Below are 25,694 nucleotides of genomic sequence, written 5' to 3'. Positions count from 1 at the left end.
TAGGCAGCTTATGAGGAGGGCAAGAAGGACTGCATCAGTGAATAGTTCTCATGGCCCCTTCTTACATGCATAGGGAAATGCTGATTGCCACTTTAGAGGGGAGGCGCGGTCAGGCAGCAATTCTTTCCAGACCAGTTTTTCCAAGGATCCTGGAGAGGGTTCCCCCCCCATATTTTGCCATCTTGTGGGTTTGGAGCAGGGGTCACTGGGTGTGTGTGTAGGGAGAGGGTACTTGTGAATTTTCTGCATTGCGCAGAGGGTTGGATTAGCTGGAGGTAACTTCCAACATTATGATTCCATGATTCTAAAGGAATTCTGAGTCCCTTTAAACTCTTTATTTTCTGTTCCCTTCAAAAAACACAACACCAATTGAGCTGTTTTAGGCTGTCTTCTGCAGTCCCTTTAAACTTGAAAGACATTCCAGAAGACAGCCAAAAAACAGCTGAGCAACAGAAAGGCACTCCCATCACTCACCTGTTTCGGGCTATCTTGTGCAATCTCTTTAAACTTTAAAGAGCCTTTTGTGGCCCCTTTAAAGTTTAAAGGGACTGTACAAAACAACCCAAAACAACTGAGCAGCAAGGAGGAGGTTGCTCCCTGTCTCTCAGCTGCTTTTTGGGCTTTCTGCAAACTTTGCTTAAAGGTACTGCAGTCTCTTTAAATGGGGTTTGCATAGCCACAAATGAGGAATCAGTCTGGTTTGCAAACAAACGAGTTTGGTTTGTAGTTTAGCCACGAAGCACAAACTGACACGAACCGCATTTTCCCAATTCATGCCCATCCTAGACAATTTTACAGTAAAAATACAGTATATCTGGGAAATATCTGTACATTTCCAAAATGGTAGATAGTAAAACAGACTCACCTTTCCTGAAATGGTTTTTATCGCTTTGGAACTGAGAGGTTCAAAATCCACTCCAATGTAACCTTCCATGGCTTTGAGGAGGTCTCTAGTAAGACAGTGTGATGTATTCAGCTTCGGAATAACCTGTTCCCACCAGTAACTCTGGTACCACCCAGGAATGATCCACTGATACTTACTGCCATACATATTTTCATTATATGCCTACAATGAAAACATAAAAAGGGGAAGCAATATTACTGCTGGGGAGGGAAGTATTTTGCTTATTAAAAAAATTGCTGCACTTGAAAACAACCCTGTCTTACAAAAGTACACATTTAAAAAGAGACCAATTTTAATAACTAAACCTCCCATTTCTGGACATCTATGTTTATGCAATTCAGAACATTCGCAGAATACCCAAGGTGCAAGTTATGCAGTAACACAAATATCTTTGTAATTATTGGGTTTAGCATAAAAGGGAAGTTTTGGTAGTCAGCACTTCCTATAAAGACAGGTTGCTTACCTGTAACTGTAGATCTTCAAGTGGTCATCTGTGCATTCACACCCATGGGATAGAGCTCCTGCGCCGATCCCCGAATCGGTATCTGAAAAGCCCGGGATTTTTCCGCGCTCGGCGCCAATGGGCATGCGCAGGCGTCCCAGTACGCATGCCCACCGGCGCCAGCACGGGGATCCCGTCAGTTCCTTCCTGACTGCTGGAAGCCCCTACTGGAGGGAGACCGTGAGCAGTGGGGAAGGAGGGCGGGTAGTGTGAATGCACAGATGACCACTCGAGGATCTACAGTTACAGGTAAGCAACCTGTCTATCTTCTTCATGGTCTCTGTGCTTCACACCAATGGGAGACTAGCAAGCAAGACATACCTGGAGGCGGGAAGAAACAGCTTGCAGCACCACAGTTCCAAACCGAGTCCTCTGCTGAGCATGCACGTCCAGCGCGTAGTGCTTCATGAAGGCATGCGGAGAAGACCAGGTGGTAGCCTTGCAGACATCAGAAAGGGACACGCCTCTCAGGAACGCCACCGATGTGGCCATCGCTCTTGTGGAGTGTCCACGAACAGGCCCAGGTAACGGCTTCTTCGCCAACAAATAACAGAGCTTAATCATCTCAGTGAGCCATTTTGAGAGCCTCTGAGACGAAATCCTGGAACCTGTCTTGGGAGCAGCATACGAAGCAAAAAGCTGCTTGTCCTTACAAAAAATCTTTGAACGTTTCAAATAAAACAACAAAGCACGCTTAACATCCAGAGCATGCAACCTACGTTCCTCGTCCGAGGAAGGGTAAAAAGTGGGCAACCAAACTTCTAAATTGAGGTGAAACTGAGAAACCACCTTCGGAAGAAAACTAATGTCTGGAGCCAGGGAAACCCCAGCCTCTCGAAAAACAAGATAAAGATAATCACACCGCATCGCCGTGAGCTCCCCAACATGACGTGCTGATGTAATGGCAACAAAAAATGCAGTCTTCCATGACAGGAGCTGCAAAGAGCACGTGGCCATCGGCTCAAAGGGGCGACGAGTTAGTTTGTCCAGCACTAAAGTCAAGTCCCACAACTGTGGGGGTGATCTTGATCGTGGGTGCAGTCTAAACAACCCCTTCAAAAATTTTTGGGACTGAGGGTGTGCGAAAACGGAGTACCCCTCCACCGGATCATGGAAGGCAGATATTGCCGCCAAATAAACTTTGACGGAGGAGAAAACCAGGCCTGCATCCACTAGGGACAACAAAAAATTAAAAATTGCCGACAACCCCACCCTGCTAGGTGAGACCGACGGGTCAACCAAAAACTTAGTAAATCTCCGCCACTTCCTGTCATAGGAAGCACCGGTGGACGGTTTCCTGCTGTTCATAAGAACTTGCTGGACCCTGTCAGAGAACCCTACTGGTTGATGAACCATGCTGTCAGCTTCAGATGGGGCACATTGTGATGGAATACATGCCCGCCCTGAGCTGACAGGAGGTCCGGTTCTGCCGGGAACTGTTAGAAGACCCCCCTCGACAGTTGGAACAAGATCGAGAACCAGTTCTGTCGAGGCCACCAGGGAGTCACCAGGATGCAGCGTGGTCTCTCCCTTGCTATCTTGTTGACCACCCTTGTCAACAACGGCAGAGGCGGGAACATGTAGATGAACTGACCCTCCAAAGGAAGCAGGAGCCCGTCTCCCAGAGAGGCTGGATCCACTCCCCCTCTGGAACAGAACATGGGACATTTCTTGTTCTCGGCTGTGGCAAAGACATCCAGCTGCGGCTACCCCCAAAGCTGGAATACGGGCTTCAGAAAACGCCACTGCAGTTCCCACTCGTGTGGGGAAGCCCCACCCCTGCTGAGGGAGTCTGCCTGAATGTTGAGGACCCCTGGAAGATGTGCCGCCTTCACGAAGATGTCGTACTGGAGACACTCCAACCAGAGATCCATCGCCAATGCGCAGAGCCGACGAGACACTGTCCCTCCCTGCCTGTTGATGTAGTACAGGGCAGTGGTATTGTCCGTAAGCAGCACTACAGTCTTCCCCGCCACTAAGGGGCGGAAAGAGCGTAGGGCAAAGTGAACCTCCAGCAGTTCCAGGTAGTTTATGTGGAACTGAGTCAGTTTTGGCGGCCACTGGCCCCCCCACACACAGGCCTTCCATGTGAGCCCCCCAACCCCACAAGGAAGCATCTGTGGTGATAGTCACAGTAGGAGTTGGCAGATGGAAGGGAGCTCTCTGGCAGATGTTGTTCTCTGACTCCCACCACTGTAGCGTCTGAAGAGTCCTGGATGGGATGGTGAACCTCTTTCGAGGTGAGTATCTGAGTGGACGAAACTGGCGAAGAAACCACAACTGTAGGCCTCTCATTCTGTTTTGTGAAAAGTAGCACGCTTGTCGTCGCCGACATCAGCCCCAGCATCCGCTGAAGCTGCTGTGCTGTGCCCCACTTTCGCCTCTGAAGCAGTTGTACCAGACCGACAATGTCCTTTGCCTTCTGCGAAGGCAGGTATGCACGATGCTGGTTTGTATCCAGCAAAGCCCCTATGAACTGCACTGTCCTTGACGGAGTAAGGTGAGATTTCTCCAAATTGACCTGCAACCCCAAGGTGTCGATAAGACGTAGAGTGATGGCAATGTGCGTTGACAAACTTTCCCTCGACTTCGCCACAAAAAGCCAGTCATCGATGTATGGAAAGACAACAACTCCCTGGAGATGGAGATGGGCAACCACAATGCTCATCATCTTCGTAAACACCCGAGGTGCAGTGAACAGGCTGAAAGGAAGGGATTTGAACTGGAAGTGCTGGGAACCCACTGCAAACCTGAGGAAACGCCTGAACGAAGGATGGATGCTGACATGGAAATAAGCATCCTTGAGGTCCAGGGTCGCCATCCAGTCCCCTTGGTTGATGAGGGGCAGGATTATTTGCAGCGTGGCCATTCTGAACTTCTGGTACAGAATGAATTTGTTCAGATTCCGAAGATCCATAATTGGTCTTAAGCCCCCGTCCCTCTTGGGGACCAGGAAGTAGTGAGAGTAAAAACCTCCCGTCCTGGCCTCCATCGGAACTCTCTCTATGGCTTGTTTCTGTAGGAGGTTGTGCACCTCCGCCAGAAGAGGTAAGGAAGGGGGAGTGGTGATCACCACGGATTGGTTTGGAATCTGCGCAAACTCTATTTTGTAGGCCTCTTGTCTGAAAAGATCAACTCCTAGGCAGGTAGGAAAAGGGCGGAGGCAGATAAATGTTGTAGTAGGGGCGATGACGCGTGCCACGAGAAAGTCAAAGGCCCTGCTTTTGAGGGCGAGCACCCTTGGATTTGCCGGTGGTCTGAGAACCATAGCGGTTCCTGTTGTTGCCTGAGTACGATGATTTGTCAGGCTGGGTGGAGCGAGGTCGCCATTGCTGTTCAGGTGAAAATTTTTGGAAAGGCTTCTTGGCCCACTGTTTGTGCCACTGCTTCGCCTTAGGAGCCCTGGAGGTGGCCTGCGCACCCAGGTTCCTAGAGGTCTTCAGGCTCTTGTCTATCTCCTGCAGTGCACCGTTTGTGGTGGTGCTAAACAGGCCATCCCCCTCGATTGGCAAGTCCTCGACAAAAGCCCTAGTATCCTGCTTCAGGGCTGTTGATCGTAGCCAGGAGTGCCGACGAATGCACACAGCGGACGTGATTGCCTTTGCCGACACGTCCACCATGTGCTTTGCTGCAGCCAATTGCTGCTTGGCCACAGCAAAGCCTTCTTTCTGCAGCTTCCTGACAGCAGCCTTTTTGTCCTTGCCCAGGGAAGAGAGGAGAGGGGTGAGTTGTTCCCATACGGAGTACTGGTATCCAGCCATGCAAGCCGCATAGTTAGATACCTTTACTCCTAGGGCCCCTGCAGAGTAAACCTTTCTTCCCATATTGTCCAACTTCTTTCCCTCCTTGTCAGGTGGGGATGAGTGGACCTTTTGTGCCTTGGAGGAAGAAGAGATGACCACTGAGTTCGGTTTCGGATGGGTGAAAAGGAACTCAGCCCCCGTCTTCTGGACCCTGTACATATGGTCCAGCCTTCTGGATGACACTGGAGTCAAAGATGGTTTCTTCCAGGGCTCCTTCACTGCCTGCAGAATCACTTTGGTGACTGGCAAAGCAATTGCTGTGGATGTGTCCCTCTGCATAATGTCAAAGACTATCATCCATGACGGGTTGTGGTTGCATCACAGGCAGGGAGAGGGAGGTTGCCATCCTCTTCACTAGGTCACCATAGGACTTCAGATCCTCCGATGGCGAAATCGGGAGATCTTTGGTTGTCTGGGACCTTGGCGAAGGCTCCAAAGCGCCTTCCTGGGTGTCGGCACCGCTCTCAGAGTCCGATGAAGAAGACTCCTGGTGCTCAGAAAGGATCGGCGTCGATTTTCAGATCAGCAAGCAGATCGATGCCGATGGTCTTCGGGAATGGTGTGACAGCCTTGACATGCAGGACGCCTCGGACTGTTGATCCCATTCCGCAAATTCCCTCGGTGAATACCACTGATAAGGAGGGTATGGATACGGATAGGAGGGCAGCCATTGACGCTGCTCCCACGATGGTAGCGGTGGGAAACGGTGTGGTGCCATGGAGGGCTCTAGCTCCCGTCTGCCTCTGGCTTCCATCGGGGGAGACAGATCCATCGGCGCCGAAGCCTCCACTTCTGAAATCGACCCGCTCCTACTGCGACGCCGCGACCCAGATGACGAGGATCGCTGGGTGAGGTCGATCTCCTGCTTGGACATCGAGAGACGGTGTTGTTGAGTACTGCCTCTCGATGCCGATGGGCTATGGCACGGGGACGCCAGGATCTTCCTTGGCGGGGCAATCGGTGCCAAAACATCGCATGATGGCAATGGAGTGCGGGGCCTCTTCCACTTTTCCTTGGCCTTCTTCGGAGCGGATGCTCGGGTCCCCGAGTCATCCCGACGCTTCTTAGCGGGCATTTCCACTGATCTGTCATGGGATCGTTTTGGGGAGGAGCCTCGCTCGATGGGCATTTCGGTCATGACCGGGGTCACATCGCCCGATGTGACCGTTGGAGCCGGGGTGTCTGCCATGGTCAATGCCAATGGGCTCGATGCCGATTTTTGAGGGCGGAGTGCCGATTCGGTTAGAGCTGCCGAAAGCCACGCCTCCCGGTTCTTCCTCGTTTGCTTCGAGAAGCGGAGGCAATGTGGGCAGGACTCCACACGGTGCGCTTCATCCAAGCAGAGAAGACACAGAGAATGGCCATCTGGGGGGGCAATCTTCTTCCCGCAGGAACGGCAGCGTTTGAAACCCCCCCAGCGACTTTCCATAGACTCCAGTCGCTAAAAACCCGCTCAGAGTCCTCTGAGGGGAAAAAAACTTTGGGGAAAAACAAACGGGGGGGGGGGGAGGCCCTGGAGGGCAGTCCGACAGACACACACACAAACTTTTTTTTTTTATATCTAACTAACTATCTACGCTAAGAAAAACAACAAACGGGCTATTTACAACGATAAAGGCAAAAAAACAATATCTCACCGACTGGGGACATGAAAGGCAAACCTCTCTGTGCAGCGGTCAGAAAGGAACTGGCGGGATCCCCGCACTGGCGCCGGTGGGCATGCGTACTGGGACGCCTGTGCATGCCCATTGGCGCCGAGCGCGGAAAAATCCCGGGCTTTTCAGATACCAATTCAGGGATCGGCGCAGGTGCTATATCCCATGGGTGTGAAGCACAGAGACCACGAAGAAGATCTAAGCATGACAGCCAAAACTTGATTCATAAAAGCATGGGGTCTCTGGACCACAAGCATAATTCTGCTCCCTCCCTTTCACACATGTTAAGCAAAAGGCAGAGCAACCCTTTTCCCTCTCTGGCATGTCGTCTCCTCATCATGGACTGGCCAGTTACACCCAGCTGAGGTCCTGCTGGACTACCATGTCTCACCTACCAATACCCAGCAATCTCTTTTCCTCAGGCTCCTCACACAAGCCAGGAGGACAGTGACAGCTAAAAGTTTGGGGTGTCCAGGGAGATGGGTAGCCTGCTTAATTCTGGAAAGTATAACAAACAGACCCTAGATAAACTGGAAATAAATGTGCTAAAGTGCAATGCAGCATTTTGGGTAAAGCTGTGGCCCCCCGGGTGAACCGAGAGCACGGAATGCCACCCACTGACACTGGTTGCAGGACATCATTTCATCTGTTGCTTTATAAATGGCTCTAATTTACTTGCATTACGTTGGTCATTTTATTCCTCAATTCATGTTTGGTGAAGACTCATCCTCACAATTTAACATCAAAGCAAAACTTCCAAATTTAAAAACCCTAAAGGCAAACATACAAACAAAACAGGGTTACGCTTGCCTGTAACTGTTGTTACAGTGGTCCAGTGATCCCCATGCAGTCACACATTGGCAGGGTGCACGTGCAGGCCCACAACAGAAAAGTTCTCAAAGCCCAAAAGACATCTGAAGGCGCTCTCCCCATCCCCCACCCTCTTTCCCATCTTTTCCAGCATGATAAGGAAGGGGCAGAGTGCCCTTCCCTCGGTCCTCGTCTGGGCCGCTGGATTGAGATGTAGTCGTCAGATTTAGCTAAGAGCTCCCAGCAGGGCAGGAAGGGAGGGGTGCATGACTGCACAGGTGACCACTAATGATCTACAGTTACAGGTAAGCGCGACCCTGTTTGCATCATCCTGGTACCTGGGCAGTCCGACATGGAAAAGTTGCTAGCTGACTTAGAGGATAGTGTTAAATTCAGAATTTTTTTTTCTGAGCAGGGCTAAATAAATTATTTTCTGAGAGTGCCACTGTGAGGTGGAAGCTTCTACTATTGGCTATGCAATTTTAAAAATAAAACATTGAGAAAAAGCACAAGGATCACAGCAGAAACTAAAAATATAAAATCTCTGTCTAGGAAAACATGAAATGGCTGGGCATTGCAAGCTTGTCTCCCCACCCTGGGTATACTCAGGTTGACAATGATAATATCCCCCTTTGGCTGTGGGTTCCCAGGGTAGACTACTCACTAGGCAGCAGTCCTCATGCCCATTCAGCAGAGACAACAGGGGCTCCAAATATCAACCCTTTATTTGCAAGGACACCACTCCAGGAAGCAACAGCTTCAGCTGGCCATAGGAACGCTGGGAAGTGAAACACACTGCAGCACAGACAAAGTTGCAAGGAAAATGTGGAAAGGATTTTCCATTAAGGTCTCTGGGCTCAGAGGGTGCAGAGTCCTTAATGGAAAATCCACTCTACATTTCTTTGCAGGTTTGCTTCCTGCTGCAGTCAGCAAAGACAAGGCAGAAAAAGCAGGGAACTTCAGCAGTCTTGGAGCTTCAAAAGGTGAGGACAGGAGTGGGAGAGGAGGAAAAAAGAGCCCCATGGGCCTGATTAAAGCCCTGGGCGGGCCAGTTCTAACCCACAGGCTGGACATTTGACACACCTACTTTAGCTCTACAAGTTTACTATTAAGCATACACTACATTTTAATTTAATGCTTTAAATTATGCTGAAGTGCTCTCTTATATCAGGGAACTGTCACTGCAGACTGAACAAATTTCAGTTTTCAGACAGACTTAACATATCTTGAGTTGTCCAAATATATGTTTAAAATGCTACTCTGGTCCAGCCTGCTTGATCACTATGAATTCTTCTTGCAGGTAGTCCAGGACCAATGAAAGAATATTGATTCTTAATGTCAGTGGATGATTTCCTGAATAGGGAATTCACTCGCACGGACAGGGTTCTACAGCAATTATGTTGCACGGTGTGTTCATGTCTGGGAGGAAGACAATTTGATTCGGGGCCATCTCTGGAACTGGCTGCAATTGCTGGTTTCTGGGAAACTGATGCTGAAATCACTGAATTTGCTACCTGCTCTGGGAGTGCCTTTTTCTTTCCACTAGGCTCTGCTTATAAATAAAGCAAATAGTACAATGATATCACAAGCCTCCAGTGCCCTCACATCAAAGGAAATTAAGCCCAGCAGCTCCACAACTAAAACATCTCACTGCTTGGGGAAGGACACTGATCAGATAATACTACTTTTTTGTTGTTTTTACTTACACAGCAGAACACTTTTGCTGCCATTTCCTCATTAAACTGTCCAAGGATAATCCGAACATCATTTCCCTGCAGAAATGAAAAACGATACATTAACGGAATCACAGTGCTGGAATGACCGAACTTTAAAATCCCCCCCTCCCTTCTAGAAACTGCACATATGCAAATCAGACATGTCAATAATACATTTCAAGTTTCTTTTGAAGTGTTATATTATTCATATGCTTAGCAATGGAGCTCTGTGTACCAGTTTAGCTTCTAAATGTGAGTCATGCTGTACAGAAAAGCATCACGTAACATGCCCTGTAAGAGAACTGTAATGTTTTATGCACTGGAAAGGCTAGGTTTGGAAATACCTGGAGATTTTGGAGGTGGAGCATGAGGAGAACAGGCAAGAAGGAGGAGGAAGTGGAGATGAAGAAGAGGAGGAGGAGACTGGATTTACACCCTGCTCTTCACTCAAAGTTTGGGAGTGGCTTACAATCTCCTTTCCCTTCCTCTCCCCACAACAGACACACTGTGAAGGAGGCAGGACTGAGAGAGCTCTATTGAGAGAACAGCTCTGCTGAGAACTTGTGGCTGACCCAAGATCACCCAGCAGCTGCTTGTGCAGGAGTGGGGGAATCAGACCCAGTTGTCCCAGATTAGAGTCTGTGCACTTAACCACTGCACCAAACTGGTTCTTTGAGGAGGTGGGAGACCACAGCAGGGAACAATGCCATAAAATACATCCTCCAAAGCAGTCATTTTATTCAAAGGAACTGATCTCTACTGCCTGGAGACCACTTGTAATTCTAGGAGATCTTCAGGTCTCACCTGAATTTTAAGGATCGGTCATTCCAGCACTGTGATTCCAGTGGCAACCTCAGGAATGGCCCATAAGCACCAGAAGAATTTTACACCAGCGGATTACTGTGGTAATGAAATGTGGAGATCTGTCCTATTCTTCACTGACAAGGCCTCTGCTGAGGCAGCCCAGAACATGCATCAGATCCCAGGGTAAATGAACAGGGCAGAGCAGGTAATAAGCAACAAATGCTCACAAACCAACCTGAAACAGTCAGAGACCCAGAGCTTTGTTTGTGAGAGCCAGCCCGAGTATAGTGTCAGGCTAGAATTCGGGAGATCAGGGTTCCAATCTCCACCCTGCCATGAGAAATTGCTGGGTGACACACTTTCAGCATAACCTGCAGGGGACCACAGGTTTGTTACAAGGATAAACATGGATGGCAGGAGAACAATATAAGGCACTTTGGGTCCCCGACCAACTGAGGGAAAAGATGGTGTATAAATGAAGTAGATTTTTTTAAGAATGTGAGTTCCCTCTCTTTTCAGACACAAATCAGGCTCCATGCAGAATATTCTTTCTGTGGAGCAAGTTCCTGTTTGCTGCCTCCCCCCACAGATGAGGACTGAGCCAGCTTCACAATAGTAACTTCCCAACTAGCACACATGGGATGTGGGGGGAGGAATAAAGCTTTTTTCTAGGTGTTTTTTTCCTGTTCATTCTGGCCTCATCCTGCTTCGTTCTATCTCCTGATTTCCTCATCCATTTTTCTGCCTTTAGCTTTCACATCACTTTGGTTGTTCTTGTTCTTGTTTTCTCCTAGTTTTTTTCCCCTGGCTTTTTCGAGACCACTTGTTCTCCAATGTTTTTCTGGAAGCAGGTTTTGGGACAGTGTTTTCCTAGTGCATAATGTTTCTCTCAGTTGTGTTGTTGTTCCACTCACTTCTAGCCCACTTTTCAATGACTGGGCTATCATCATTAAACTCCCCCCACCAAAGTTGAGTGATTTCAGTGGGTTTTTTAAAAAATAAAACTCCCCTAGAATAGTGAAATATTGCTGTAGTGCTGAAATGATTGTTTAACAAGGTTCTCTGAATTCTCAGCTTTCATTTTTTTTTTTAAGTCAGTCTCCAGTCCTTTCCCTGGCAGAGCTGTGTTATTATTTTCATTCCTAACTCCAGCAGTTTCCTCTAGTTTCACACTATTCAGTAAGAGTGGAGAAAGTGATTAGGCTAGATGGCCAGCATTTTTGATAACTGTCAATTTCTCTATTACAAGAAAATTTAGCGGGGAGGATGAGAGCTGAGTCCTGTGCTGCTCTTCTGCTTTTAAAATAACTAAGTTTGTACTCCTGCAGTTCCTAAGCACCCATCCTTTTTTCCATGAAACAAATAAATAAAACATGTATCACAGTTCCAAAACAGCCCCAGGGTTGTGGAAACAAAGCCCCCCCCCCCAGCAGTCACACCCAGATGTGTACAAGTGAATTGTCTCTGTACTTCCCATGATTCCAGGGATACGTTCAGGCTTTTTGAAGGCTTCATCTGAAATACTTTGAAAACCTGCAACCTCTTTCACCAGTGACCACTGCAGGATTTTTTTTTTAAAGTGTACCTCCAGGGTAATGTCAGTTCCACAATACTTGCCTACAGATCAATGGAAAACCTCAACTGTTCAAATGAGAAACAGCACTTAAGAGTTTATAGGTTTATTTTGTATTGTTAACTCTACCTATTAACTCCAGTAATATTTATCTTGCCAAATTAAAGGACCAGAATAATTTATCACAACTGTGTACAAACAAGATATCAGAAACTGGATTTCCTACACTGCATCAGATTACCTTCAACAGTCACTCCACATGCACATGTAGACATCTTCAGATTTATCCAAACTATGGACCAAGCGAGCCACTGTCGATTTTGCTGAGGAGCCCAGAGAATTTTTTTTTTTTTAGTCAGGTAGCATTGAGATTCCTCTGCCCTGAATTTATCTGCAGGGATTTGCACAGACCAATGAAATGCTAGTCAGCTGCAGCAGCTCCTACATCCTAGTGGGGAAAAACAGGTTGCTTACCTGCAACTGAAGATCTTCGAGTGGTCATCTGTGCAGTTACACACATGGGTTTTCCGCCTGGAATTGAACCCAACCTCAGAGAATTCAAAGCTAGCCTAGGCGTTTGTTTTGGTGCGCATTCCCGCTCGATCTGGGGAGCAGGCATCCACTGTGTATGCTTGGAGTGAGGGGGAGGCGTTCCACCCACCCAGTTTCTTCTAGCCTCTGTGTAGAGAAAACTGTGAGTAAAGAAGAGAATAAGCCAGCAGCGGGGAAGGCTGGGCGGGCGTGTGTGACTACACAGATGACCACTCAAAGATCATCAGTTACAGGTAAGCAACCTGTTTATCTTCATCGTGATCTCTGTGCAGTCCCACACATGGGTGACTGGTAAACTGAAGTGCATGGAGGCAGGTGCTGGTTCTGTAATAGGAGAATACATGTTAAACTTGCGTAAAAGTAATAAGAAATATTGTACTCACAGGCATGGAGCTGGAGGTGTCAGTCAAAAATGGAGCGAAGTATAGCCTCCCCAAAGGATATGTCACGCTGAGCACAAACGTCTAGGGCGTAGTGCGTGGCAAATGTAGATGGAGAACACCAGACCACAGCGGCACAGATGTCCTCCATCAGTATGCCTCTACAGAAGGCTGATGATGTGGGGACAGCTTGTGTGGAACGAGCTCGCAAGTGTTCAGGGACGGGTTGTTTAGCCAACTGGTAGCATAAGGCAATGGCGACTACAACCCACTTTGAAAACCTCTGGGTTGAGATTTTGTATCCCTGGTTATGTGTTCCATAAGCCACAAAAAGTCTAGAGTCCTTACAGAAGGGATGTGTCCTGTCAATGTAGAAAGCAAGGGCCCTACATACGTCAAGATTGTGTAGGGTCCGTTGCCCGGCATCACTAAGTTTTTGAAAGAAGGACGGCAGGGTGGTCGACTTTCCCAGGTGATAAGGTGAAACGACTTTTGGCAGGAAGGCTGGGTCAGGGCGTAAAACCACTCTGTCATGGTGGAAGACAGTGTATGGGGGGTCTGTCCGAAAGGCACAAACATCGCTGACTCCCCTGCTGGATGTGAGTGCCACCAACAACGCCATCTTCCAAGACAAGAGATGCGCTGGAATGGATGCCATTGGCTCAAAAGAGGGTTTCATCAGTTGTCTCAGGATAAGAGACAACCTCCATGTGGGTTGCAGTTGGCGAACTGGAGGTTGAAGATGCAGAATGCCCTTTAGGAAGGCTTGTGTTGTGGAATGAGAGAAGACAGTGCGTCCTTCAATGTGTGGATGAAGGGCTGAAATAGCGGCCAGGTGAACCTTTAGAGAGGAGTAGGTCAGGCCTGAGTTTGACAGAAACAAAATGTAGGTCAGAATCTGAGCTATAGAGGATGATTCAGAAAGGAAGTTATGTTGAGCAGCATATGCTGCAAAGCGCTTCCACTTTTGAGAGTAGGATTTTCTAATGGAAGGCTTTCTGGCATTGAGAAGAACATGTCAGACTTCTGTGGGAAAATCTAGAAACTGATTTTCCAGGCAGTCAATCGCAGAAGTCCCAGGTCGTGGTGTAGGACTTTGTCATCTTGTTTCGTTTTCAACCAATTTTATTAGTAACATATGGTAATAAATTTCAATTTCTTACTTCATTAATAATTACTTTTCTTTTAATCTATCCCATATATTATTTTCTACCCACCCCTCCCCCCATTACTTGACCCCCACCGGGGTTATACACTTAAAATCTTAATATAAAAGGTACCCTTAATTAATAAGAACCAAAATTCATATCCTCCTCCCTCTTGTACTTAGTCATTATTAAAAATTGTCCAATGTCCTTTTATTTTCCACTCTTTTTCTACATATATTCTGAACTTTTTCCACTCCATCTTAAATACTTCTAAAGCATAGTCTCTTAAGGTTCTTGTTAACTTGTCTATTTCACTCCATGTCATAACTTTTACAATCCAATCCCATTTCTCTGGTATTTTTTCTTGCTTCCACAACTGTGCATACAATGTTCTAGCAGCTGAGAGCAAGTACCAAATTAAAGTTCTATCTTCTTTTGGAAATTCTTCCATTTGTAATCCACACAGAAAAGTCTCTGCAACTTTGTTAAATTCGTATCCCAAGATCTTAGAAATCTCTTGTTGAATCATCTGCCAGTACTTTTTCGCTCTTTCACAAGTCCGCCACATATGGTAGAAAGAACCTTCGTGTTTTTTACATTTCCAACATCTATCTGGCATCTTATTGTTCATCTTTGCAAACTTCTTAGGAGTCATATACCATCTGTACATCATCTTAAAACAGTTTTCTTTAATACTCTGACATGTTGAGAGTTTCATAGAGTTCTTCCACAAATATTCCCATGTGTCCATCTGTATTTCTTTATTTACATTAATTGCCCACTTAATCATTTGAGATTTCACTACTTCATCTTCCGTAGACCATTTTAACAGTAACTTAAAGATTCTCAAAATTGATTTTTCATTATCTCCAAGCAGAACTTTTTCCATTTCTGTTTGTTCTTGTCTTATTCCTTCAGTTTTAACATCGCTTTCCACCAAACTTTTTATTTCTTGCATTTGAAACCAATCATATTTATTATTCAACTCTTCAGCATTCAATTCTATTTTACTGCCTTGTATTTTTAGTAATTGATTATATGACATCCCTTTTTCCTATCCTGTCTCACGAGACGAAGGGCGAGAGCTAAGGACTCTTGGCCTGTGGCTCTTCGGCTAGGGGCTCCCTAAGTACCAGGAACCCAGATCCCTGATTTCCTTGTTCTCACAATAAGGTAAGTTTGTCAAATGTATGACTATCTGCCCACAGGACAGAAGTCTTGGGTGTGTGCTCGATGTAAGGAGCTCCTGGTCCTCAGGGAACGAGTTCGTACCCTTGAGGCCGAGGTGACTGCCCTGGAGAAGCAGAGACAGTCAGTTAAGCAATTGGGGAAGACTCTCGAAGGCGTGTTAGATGAGCCCCGCTCTGAACGTGGCAGCCCTGTTGCCTATTTTCTCCATTACTGAAAACATAAAGTCCCAATTCAAATTATCAAAAGCTTTCTCTGCGTCCGCAAAGAATAATGCAACTTCCTTCTCTGGAAGTCTTTCATAGTATTCTACAATATTTACAACAGTTCTAATATTGTCTCTTATTTGCTTTTTAGGGAGAAAACCCGCTTGGTCTTCCTTTATAAAGTTTATTAAATATTGTTAAAGCCAGTCTGTTAAAATTCTTGTGTATTTTAATCGTTTAATAATGAGATTGGTCTATAGTTCTTTACATTAGTGACATCTCTATCTTCCTTTGGAATCAACAAAATTACTGCTTCCTTCTATGTATTTGGTATTTTCCCATTTATTTTTATCACATTCATTAATTTTTGAAGTTTAGATATTAATTCTTTTTTAAACGTTTTAAAAAATTTTGCTGTAAATCCATCTGGTCCAGGAGCCTTTCCAATTTTCATTGCATTAATCGCTACTTCAATTTCTATTTTTTCAATTGGATTATTCAAAACTTTTTCCATATAATCAGTTAAGGGTGCTATTTTAATCTAGATAAAGAACTATGGCTGAAAAAAAGGTATAGTCCCGTACTTCAGGATTAAACTTCCTCCATATATCTTCCAAACTCTCCTGTTTAACAAATTCAAAAAAACACTTTGGCAATTTCCCTTCTTTATCCTTTTTTTCTTCCCAGATCTATTTATCGTATTCTGAATTGTTCCCCCATCAATAAAATTTGCTCATAGGTCACTTCATCAAGATGTTGTGTAATATTTTTAAAGAAAATGTCTTTAGCACCATTTGGAGCATAAAGTCCCAATAACAACATTTTTTTGGCATTCAAAGTAATTTCTACCGCTATATATCTTCCATCTTTATCTTTAAATACCAATTTCGGGTCTAATTCTTGTTTAATATAAAAGACTACTCCTCTCTTCTTCTGTTCAGCCAATGTAAAAAATTCTAATCCCAATTGTTTATTCCATAAGAATTTACAATCCTTTTGTCTAATATGCACTTTTTGCAAACATACTATATTACAATTTTGTTTTTTTATCCAATGAAATGTTGCCTTTCTTTTTTGTGGTGAATTTAGTCCATTTACATTCCAAGGTATCAATTTGTAATCCATCATGGTGCAAATTCTTTATTTTCTTCATAAAATCTACGCAGTTCCTGTGTATTTGTGATTGTAATCCTTTTTCCCTTGAAGTTCAAAGCTCAAACCTTCAGATATTATCCATCTATACCTCATTCCATTGTCACGTAGTTTTTCTGTCAATTTTTTATATGCCTTTCTGTCAGTTAACACTTGTCTTGGCAGTTCTTTCATAATTCTTACTCTACTGCCTCCCATTGTCAATGATTTTTCAATGTTTTTATTCATGATCTTTCCCACCATTTCTTTTGTCATAAATCTTATGACCACATCTCTTGGCAGATTATTCTTTTTTGCATAGAGTGAATTTACTCTATACATATAGTCATACATATTTCTATTCCCTTCAGGATCTTCCTCTAAAAATTCTGCAATTATTTTTATTATGTATTCTTTCAAGTCTGATTCTTCATTTTCAGGTACACCTCTCAGACGGATCTGAGTTTCCATCAGTTTGCAGTCATGAATTGTCACTTTTTCTTGTAATTTTAACAAGGTGGAGTCATGTGTTTTCACTCTCTCTTCCACTTCTTGTACTTTCTTTGTTATTACCACAGTGTTATTTCTGAGATTCTCTATTTCTTTTTTTAATTCTTTCTTTGAGTCCTCAATATCCTTTCTTATTTCTTTTTTAGAGGCAGTTATAATTTCTTTCACCCTCTTCATTATCCTAGCTTCCATTGCATCTAATTGGGCTTGCATTTTCTCTATTAAGCAGACCTATCACAAGTTTGTTTCAGGTCTGACATATAAAAGAAATCAAAAATTTTGATCTCACCAAATTAAATTTAAACCATCAGGTTTGATAAACTGAAGCTTGCCCTTTCCAATGCACCCAATTTCGCTGTCCTCTGAGCCTCCCAGGCTCAGATATTAATGTTTAAAGTTTTTATTTCTCCCAAAATGGCAGTCACAACTTTTGCTTCACTTTAAAAAAAAAAAAAATCCCTTTTACCAGTTCAAATCTTATCTAATATTCAACAGTAGTAATTTTTTAATTGTCAAATCTGTTAACGCCACCAATTTTTAACATCCCAATCACTTTAAAAACTATGTTAAAACTTAGTCTTCCCAACAACAATGGCCACCGATGTTTCTCTCTGGTATTATAATCCTAGAGTAGGCTGTTTGCTTCATTGACTTCCTTCTTCTTCCTCCAATACTTCCTGCTTTTCTTGCCTTCAAATCTCGTTTCACTGGTAGAGAAATCTCATGATATCTGACGTATTTCCTGTGTTGACTGTGAACATTGCAGATCTGTAACGCTGGGGCTGCCTCCTCAACCACAGATAGACTAAACAATAAATTCCTTTCTTCTAACACTGTCTTTTAAGTTTACAAAGTTCAAATTTAGCCCCTTATCTTCTTCTCCTTTCAGGCTTTCAGTATTTCCAACTCCCACCTTTTACTTTTGTTTTGTTTTGTTTAACTTTAATTAGTCCTGGAATGAAGAGATAGCAATCAGTACCTTTTTTCCCCCCATAGTTTAACCGAATCAACACCAGTCCTTTGTAGTTTAGATGTTTAAAATTGTAAAAGAAGCTTTGGATGCTGTCGAGCTTATGCCAAATTGATGACTTTGGAAACTTCTGCAGACGCTGAATATGCAACTTCTCTCCGGAGATCCCTCAAAGCCTCAAAGGAGCCCCCCCCCCCCCCCCTGGGACTCCCTTTCAGCCAAGGTAAGTCTCCTCAAAGTATCTGTGCATATCTTGGACAATTCTCTAGCTGAGAAATGTAGGCAGAAGGCATTAATTTGCCTTTTACTACCCTGAACAGAAGTGCCAGCCTGCTCCCATTAGGGAAAGCAACTCACTCGCCATTTTCCAACCCCGGAAGTCAGGACTTTGCCATCTTGTTGAGAGATCAAGTCCCGAGCTTGGGGGAAGCGATGAAACACACTGTTTTAGAGAAGAAGGAAGGTGGTGAACCATGCTTGGCGGGGCCACCAGGGAGTGATGAGGATACAGTTGGTCCGATCCAGTCTGATTTTCTGAAGTGTTCTGGTTATCAGTGGGATAGGAGGGAACAGGTAGTGTAGTGGTACAGACCACGAATGGAGGAAGGCATCTCCCGCAGATTGCGTGGATGGAGGGCCCCAAATGTAGAAGCGTGGGCATTGAGCGTTGTTTGGAGAGCAAAGACGTCTATGGCCAGAACCCTGAATGTCCTGAAAACTGTTTGAAGATAGTTGCGGTTGAGGGTCCATTTGCGGTCGTTCACAAGGTGATGACTTAGTGCATCCGCTTGAGCATTTTGGATTCCTGGCAGGTGTATGGCTGTTAGGAATATGTTGTGAGCAATGCTCCAATGCCAAAGAGCTAAGGTCTGTCTGCAGAGGCGGACAGAAGCAATGCCCCCCTGATGGTTGATATAAAACACGGTTGCCACGTTGTCTGAGGTGACCTGGATGTGCAGACTGTGAAGGGATGGTAAGAATGACTTGAGTGCTCTGTGGACCTCCAAGAGTTCCAGGCAGTTGATATGAAGGGATTTCTCGTAGGCTGTCCACTGTCCTTGTACTGTTAGTGTGCAGTAGTGGGCTCCCTAACTCCACCTCGAGGCATCTGTCATAACAATGGCTGACGGGGGCAACCTTATGAATGGCATTCCCGCCAGAAGATGACGTTTCAATGTCCACCACTCCAGAGATGGAAGAATGTGGTGTGGAACAGTGAGTAAAGTCATTTGGTGTTGTTGATGCGGGCGGAACGTCCGTATGAACCATAATTGCAAAGGTCGCATGCAGAACTTCACAAAGCACAGGACAGAGGTTGTGGCAGCCATAAGCCCCAGCATGCGCTGAAAAATGAAGGCTGTTTGGGTAGGGTGCAATATGATGGCAGCAGCCAGAGACTGAATATGGTGGACCCTGTCTGCAGGGAGGTAGGCCTTGTGGGGAACTGTTGATAGGCGTGCGCCTATGAATTGGATGTCCTGTGTTGGGATCAGATTGGACTTTGTCAGGTTGACTTGAAGATCCAATGAAGGCAGGAGAGATAGAGTGGTTGATATGTCTTTTTGAAGTTGCTCTTTGGATTGGGCTACAATGAGCCAGTTGTCTATGTAAGGATATATGGAAATTTTTTGATGGCGAAGCATCACCCCCACCACCGCCATACACTTTGTGAAGACTCTTGGTGCAGTCGATAGGCCAAAGGGAAGAGAACGGAACTGGTAGTGTTGGTCCCCGATGGCAAACCTCAAGAATCTTCTGTGGTGATGGCTGATGGTAAGGTGGAAGTAGGTGTCTTGAAGGTCTGCCAACGCCATCCAAGCATCTTTTGGGATCAACGGGAAAACAGACTGCAGGGTAATCACGTGAAATTTTTTGTACAGGATATGGCGACTGAGCTTGCAAAGATTCAGTATTGGACGTTGTCCTCCGTCTCTCTTTGGAACCAGGAAATATCGGGAATAGAACCCCTGTGCGATGGAACTGTGGTGGGACTGGTTCTATGGCTGCCTTGGCCAGCAAGGCAGCGATCTCTTCCTTAAGAGGGAGGGATGGAGGAGTATGTATGAATCGATGGAGCCTCAGGGGCGAATCAAACTCTATGGTGTAGCCCCTGTGGATGATTGCCAGGACCCAGGAATCTGATGTTATGGATTCCCACATGGCCTAAAAGGGAAGTAGTCTTGTGATGTTGGGTAGATGTTGTTGAAGAGGAGATGGTGTTAGGAAGTCAAAGAGACTGTTTTGAAGCAGGAGTCGCCTTTTTTGTGGTCTGTGCATGAGGCCATTGATGGAAGGGTTGTTTAGCTAGCGGAGCTTTGTATTTCCAGTAGTCAGCCTATCTAGGTGAGCGGGGACATTTATAAAAGGATGGTTTCCAGACTCTCTGTCTATTGGGTTGAGGCTGTTGTTGACTGACTCCTAATCTCCTAGCCCTTTTTCTACTGTCATTGACAGTAGTCAGGATGTCATCAGTTGTAGCATTAAAGAGGCCCTGACCATCGAAGGGTAGGTCTTCAATTTTAAATTTAATGTCCAGTTGCAATGATGAGGAGTGGAGCCAGGCATACCGGTGCAAGGCGATGGATGTGGCCATGGTTCTGGATGAACAAGCAACAGCGTGACAAACCGAGTTGATCTGTTTGCTGACTCGGGAAAGCTCTTGCAGGATTTGTGATGCTTGCTTCTGTGCAGAGTCAGGCAGAGATGGAACCAGTGTAGTGAGTTGGGACGTCAAACTAAAAGTGTAGGCTGAAAAGTATGCCAAATAATTATGGATTTTGGAGGTGGCAGTCGAGAGGGAGTAAATTTTTCTCCCTAAGGTGTCAAGTTTCTTTCCTTCCTTCTCAGGGGGGACTGGGTGATGTGTTTGTTTGGACTTGGATGAGGAGTGCACAATCATGGAGTTGGGCGCAGGGTGCTTAAATAAAAATTTAGAATCCGGTGTGTGGATTTTATATAAGGATTGGATCCTCTTTGATGTAGGTGGTACGGATGCAGGCTTGTCCCAAGCCTCCTTTAAGCCTTCTTGTCAAGCAATGTGAATCTTTCTTTCAATTATATAATGCTAATAGTATGATGCTAACTGAATGTATCTGTAAAGCTCCATAAATGTTACTAACCAGGAACCAAGCTGGGCACATCAAAGCAGGAAAGAGGGTAGTTCGCGCCTCTTTTGCCTCTCTCGCTTTCACTAATAAATGCAGGAATTTACTCTTTGAAGATAAGCGCCTCCAGGAGCTGGTGATATTGGTTTCAGTTCCTTGATTGTAATGTTGGGGTCAATGAGGCGATGAACCTTCGTAGTATTGGGGGTAGTAAAGTTTCTCATGGTACCAAGGTCGGTATGTATCTTAATGGTACCGAGGTTCACGGTATCTATGTTGATAGACTTCCACACTGTACCAAGGCTGGTGGAATTCTTCATGGTACCGGGGTCGATGGAGCTCATGGGATGGTGACCTAGAAGATCTGTTGTATTGGTGGTGCTGATGGAGCGAGATGGGCTACAGTAGTAATAATGATCCCTGTGTCGGCTTGGTGACCGTTCAGTGTAGAGTTGAGTTGGAGACTCTCGATGAAGCGGAGAGACAGCGGAATCCTTGAAAGTGTGAGGTACCGACACTTCGTGGAACGAGTGTACCCCCAGGAAGTTGGTTCAATGAGCTTGAAGTTGAGGCGAGGGTTCCATGGACACAGTGGTGAAGATGTCCTCCAGTAGGGATTTGTGGACGGACGAAGACCTAGATTGGATGCGGATGACCTTGTCGGTTGTGACACTGGTGGGAGTCGAGAGTTCCACAGGAACAGTCAGTGCCGTTGATACCAAAACTAAAGTAGGTGCTGCCGGATGTGAGGTCGAAGCCATGGTATGGTTGGAGGGTCTTGGGTCCAAGAGGTAAGTCTAATCCGAATGGTGGTTAAGAAGAAACTGGGTGGGTGGAGCGCCTCCACCCTCGCTCCAGGCATGCGCAATGGACACCTGCTCCCCAGATCGAGAGGGAATGCACGCCAAAATAAACGCCTAGGCTAGCTTTGAATTCTTTGAGGTTGGGTTCGATTCCAGACAGAAAACCCATGAGTGGGACTGCACAGAGACCACGATGAAGATCTTTTATTTCTTGATTCTCTGGGTCAGTCCTTAAGGACGAATGTTATAAACATGACAATTATAATCCATAGCAAGACAACTAGGTACCTGACACCATCAACTGATATGATGCTGGAGATATGGGTAAGGTAGACAATTAAGAAGCCAAAATTATCACAGGGCAAAAAAGTTTTAGTACAAATAAAACATTCTCACACACTTGTAATGAGTCTGTGGATTTGTTATACAAAGTGGGATTTTCCTGTAGCCCACTAAGAAGACAGAAGGATCCTATATCTGTTCAAAGAAGATCTGTTTGTTTCACTTATACTTCACTTTTCTTTCCAGCTGGGAACAGCATTCTCCCCTTCTCCCTCAAAAGAACCGGTGAGGTTTATTAGGCTGAGAGTGTGTGCCAGGCCCGAGGTCACCAGCAAGCCTTAGCACATCTGAGGTTCTGTCTCCCAGATTCTAGTCCCACACGCTAAGGACTCCCCCACCCTAGAGCCCCCTCTGCACATTCTGCAGTGGGCACAAAGGCTTCGGGCAGCATGACTGGCATGACAGCTAGCAGCAGCTGAGTAAGATCTGGTCACGTTTTGTTTCTCCTCTGCTCACAGGTACTTAAGGCCTCAGCACCCCCAGAAGTATTTCTGCCAGGGATGTGTGAAGGACTCTACCTGATGGTTGGTAGCAGCTGCATAAAATCTGGCTCAGTTTTGTTCATCCTGCTCTTACAGGGACTTCAGGCCTGAGCAAGCCATGCAAGGAGGCACAAGCTAAAGGGCCACAGGCCAGAACTTGGAGGAAGAGCTGCCAGTGGGGGGCGGGGGGGAGGGGGGACCTGCTCTGCATTCAGAAGCCCCCCCCCTTGCCTCTTTCTCTGTCTTTTACTTTTTGTTGGAAGCCACTTTGGGTCCCCATTGTAGAGAAAAACAGGATATAAACAAATAAACAAAGACAGCAGAAGGACTGCACCATACAACACCATTTATATATAGTACCTCAGATTGCTTTTATAGTTTTATGTTTTATATTAATGTATTTATATGTCATGTTACTGAATTCAATGAATACCATTTTTATGTAACTTTTATTGAATATATAAGCTGCCCAGAGCCCACCTTGGGGGAAGGGCGGGATATAAATAGAAGAAAATAAAATAAACAAAACTAACAAAGTTGGGATCACATTGCCCTGTGCGTGGACATAACATCGAAAGGAGATATCCACATGTACTTCCAGTATGTGTATACTGAATATAAGTGTACATCCTAGAACACTACCCAGAATCCTCTGCAATGCAAAGTGATTCATTGGCAAGCATCTGGCAGTTCCTCTGCAGAGAAGTCATGGGGTGCTTTCCTGCAGCAACTGTTGGCAAGTGGATTTTGCTATTCTTACACAGTAAAAATCCTATTGCAAAGTGCACCATTTAGTGTATGTGAAAGCCACTGTTTTAGTGGTCAACATAATCTGTTGAACTGTTCACTTAATCTTGCATCATTAAAAAGGTAATTGCATATGTCATCATTGCATTTACTTTTTACATGACTAATTTAACAGCAAAACATAAAATAGCCTCGAAGGAAACTGTCCAATGGAGACTTGCCAAATATGCTGTTTTCATTCAAGCCCTGCTTTCATGTCGTCAGTAATCTCTCCTGTCCAATTTGCTCCTTAAATCTCACACAGAGTTGCACCCACCTTGAGCTTTTTGACACTTGTGCAGGGGTCATTAGAGAAGCTCTCTGTGTCTGAGATTTCAATGTCTTCACCATACAGGACACCAGTCAGGTCATTCCGTACCTATTGCAGAACAAAAGGAAGGGATTTGTTGCAGGGTAACACTGTATTGCTCTGCATCTGTTTGCATCCTGTACGATGATGTAACCGTGCAGGACAAGAGTTATATTAAGTAATATTAAGAGTGGGAGTGAGGATTCCCCAACTAGTATTCCAGAAAACAAGATTGTAATTTAGCTGCTATGCTACAAATAAATGCTTCTGCCACTGCAGGCAAAGCCAGTCCAAACAAACAGATGCCTCCTCTTCAATCTGCAAAGCACTTGCTTGCTACTAAATCCTATTAACCCTAAATCTCAAATCCTCAGTCCATTAACCACAATAGGAAAACTGGGTCTTACCTTGTGAGCACTCTTGCCTCAGATCCAAGGGATCTTTGCTCCACTAATTTCACTTTTCTAATACTCTCATCAGAATTTATACCAATACCTCCCTTTCTATCACATATAAGCACATTAACATGACCTACCTACATACAGAAAGAAGACAAAAGAGGGCTCCCAGCAGCCTCCAGGTGGGACCTGGGGATTCCCCAGAATTACAGCTCATCTCCAGGCCCCTGAGATAAGTTCCCCTGGAGGGTGGGCTCTCTGGCCTTGTCCTCCCCATGCTCCACCTCCAAACCTCCAGGAGTTTCTCAAATTGGATCTGGTAACCTCCCCCCTCCCCCACCAGTGGTCAGAGAGGGCCTGGAAACCCTAAGAGTGACTGCAGATTTATGATCCATTCTTGTTATAAAGCATAGAACTGTAATACCAAACATGGAACTGTAAAATCCAGAACTCTGTAACTTTCCTTCAGTTGAGCTGATGCTCCTTCCATAGCTGCATAAAGCTTGTTAGACAAATTAGCTGGGATCCAATAAGAATAACTCAGCAAGTCCCATTTGTCCAAGGGTTCTTTGGAGTGGGAGTTTTTGAAGAACAGCTGCCATCAATCAGCTTGGAAGAATGGAGGGGACTTCCCAAGGCTTTGCCAAAAGAGTGGCTGGGGATGCCCAACCCCTTGGGGGCACCAAAAGCAGCTCTCTGGGTCACCGCCAAGGGCACCATCTCAGAGCCTATGGAATCATTCCGTCCTCAAAGGAGGGCTCTTCACCTTCCAATGGCAGGCAGGGAGTCCAGCAGCAGCAATTACTAAAGAGGTGATAAACGGTAATTTCCCAGTCAATTTTTTGTTTTGTGCTATTTTGGGCAAAAGGACTAACAATACTATTGAATACCCAATTATCACTTCAGTGTTACTTAAAACCAGGCCCCCAAACTGGGAACATTCAAAAGCACAAATAAAATTTGCAAGTTCAGAACTGCATTTTTAGCATGTAGTTCACACACACACGCACGCACACTGTCCAAAAACTCAGAGGTATATCACTTAATAATAATGACATGGCTGTCAGAATTCATTCTGTATGTCTGAAAAGTAAGGAAGCACAGACCTCTTTCTTCAGGGAAATTTACAAAACCCCTCTGGGTTGTTTCCATTCACTTATCAATACTGACATTTGTCTCATTACTGATATTCACTGTAACACACACAATTTAAAATTAGGCATGAAGTACCACTGATACTGATAATTCTCTGTGAAGTTTTAAATATCTGACTCACCTAGTGAAACCCTACAATTGTACAGGGGGTCACTGAAGGGCCTGATTCCAGGGTCAACCCTTCATGCCCTTCCTAAATGTCCTTCAATGGAGCTACTTTGACTAGCGCCGCATGGGCAGGGACATTTTTGCCTTTCTCTGTCAAGCATGGTAAAATTCCATTGATAATTGATTGTTTTAGGGTTCTCCATAACACTGGTCTGTGAAGTATCTTGGAGGACCAAGGTCTGTTAGCTCTGTTATTCTTTCTCCTCCCCCTTCCCGCTTTATTGCTTGCAAAGTAGAGAGAAACGAAACTAACTTGAGAAGAAGTAATCAGCACCTTGCCATACATTCCTATGAG

At 45.3% G+C, this 25,694-nt stretch overlaps 1 protein-coding gene across 1 annotated transcript in view; it reads right to left on the bottom strand.

Annotated features, from left to right (window-relative positions):
- GABBR2 (gamma-aminobutyric acid type B receptor subunit 2) overlaps nucleotides 1-25,694 on the bottom strand; it is an 824,150-nt gene that overhangs the window by 508,255 nt on the left and 290,201 nt on the right. The window contains exons 4-6 of the mRNA XM_060254061.1: nucleotides 23,646-23,747; nucleotides 9,381-9,446; nucleotides 866-1,066 (exon numbers count right to left, since the gene is read on the bottom strand). Of these exons, the coding sequence (XP_060110044.1) occupies nucleotides 866-1,066; nucleotides 9,381-9,446; nucleotides 23,646-23,747 (369 nt within the window). The remainder of the gene's footprint in view (nucleotides 1-865; nucleotides 1,067-9,380; nucleotides 9,447-23,645; nucleotides 23,748-25,694) is intronic.

This window comes from Heteronotia binoei, chromosome 14 (assembly GCF_032191835.1).
Source record: "Heteronotia binoei isolate CCM8104 ecotype False Entrance Well chromosome 14, APGP_CSIRO_Hbin_v1, whole genome shotgun sequence".
NCBI classification, from domain to species: Eukaryota; Metazoa; Chordata; class Lepidosauria; order Squamata; family Gekkonidae; genus Heteronotia; species Heteronotia binoei.
This window is presented reverse-complemented; position numbering and strand designations above follow the sequence as displayed.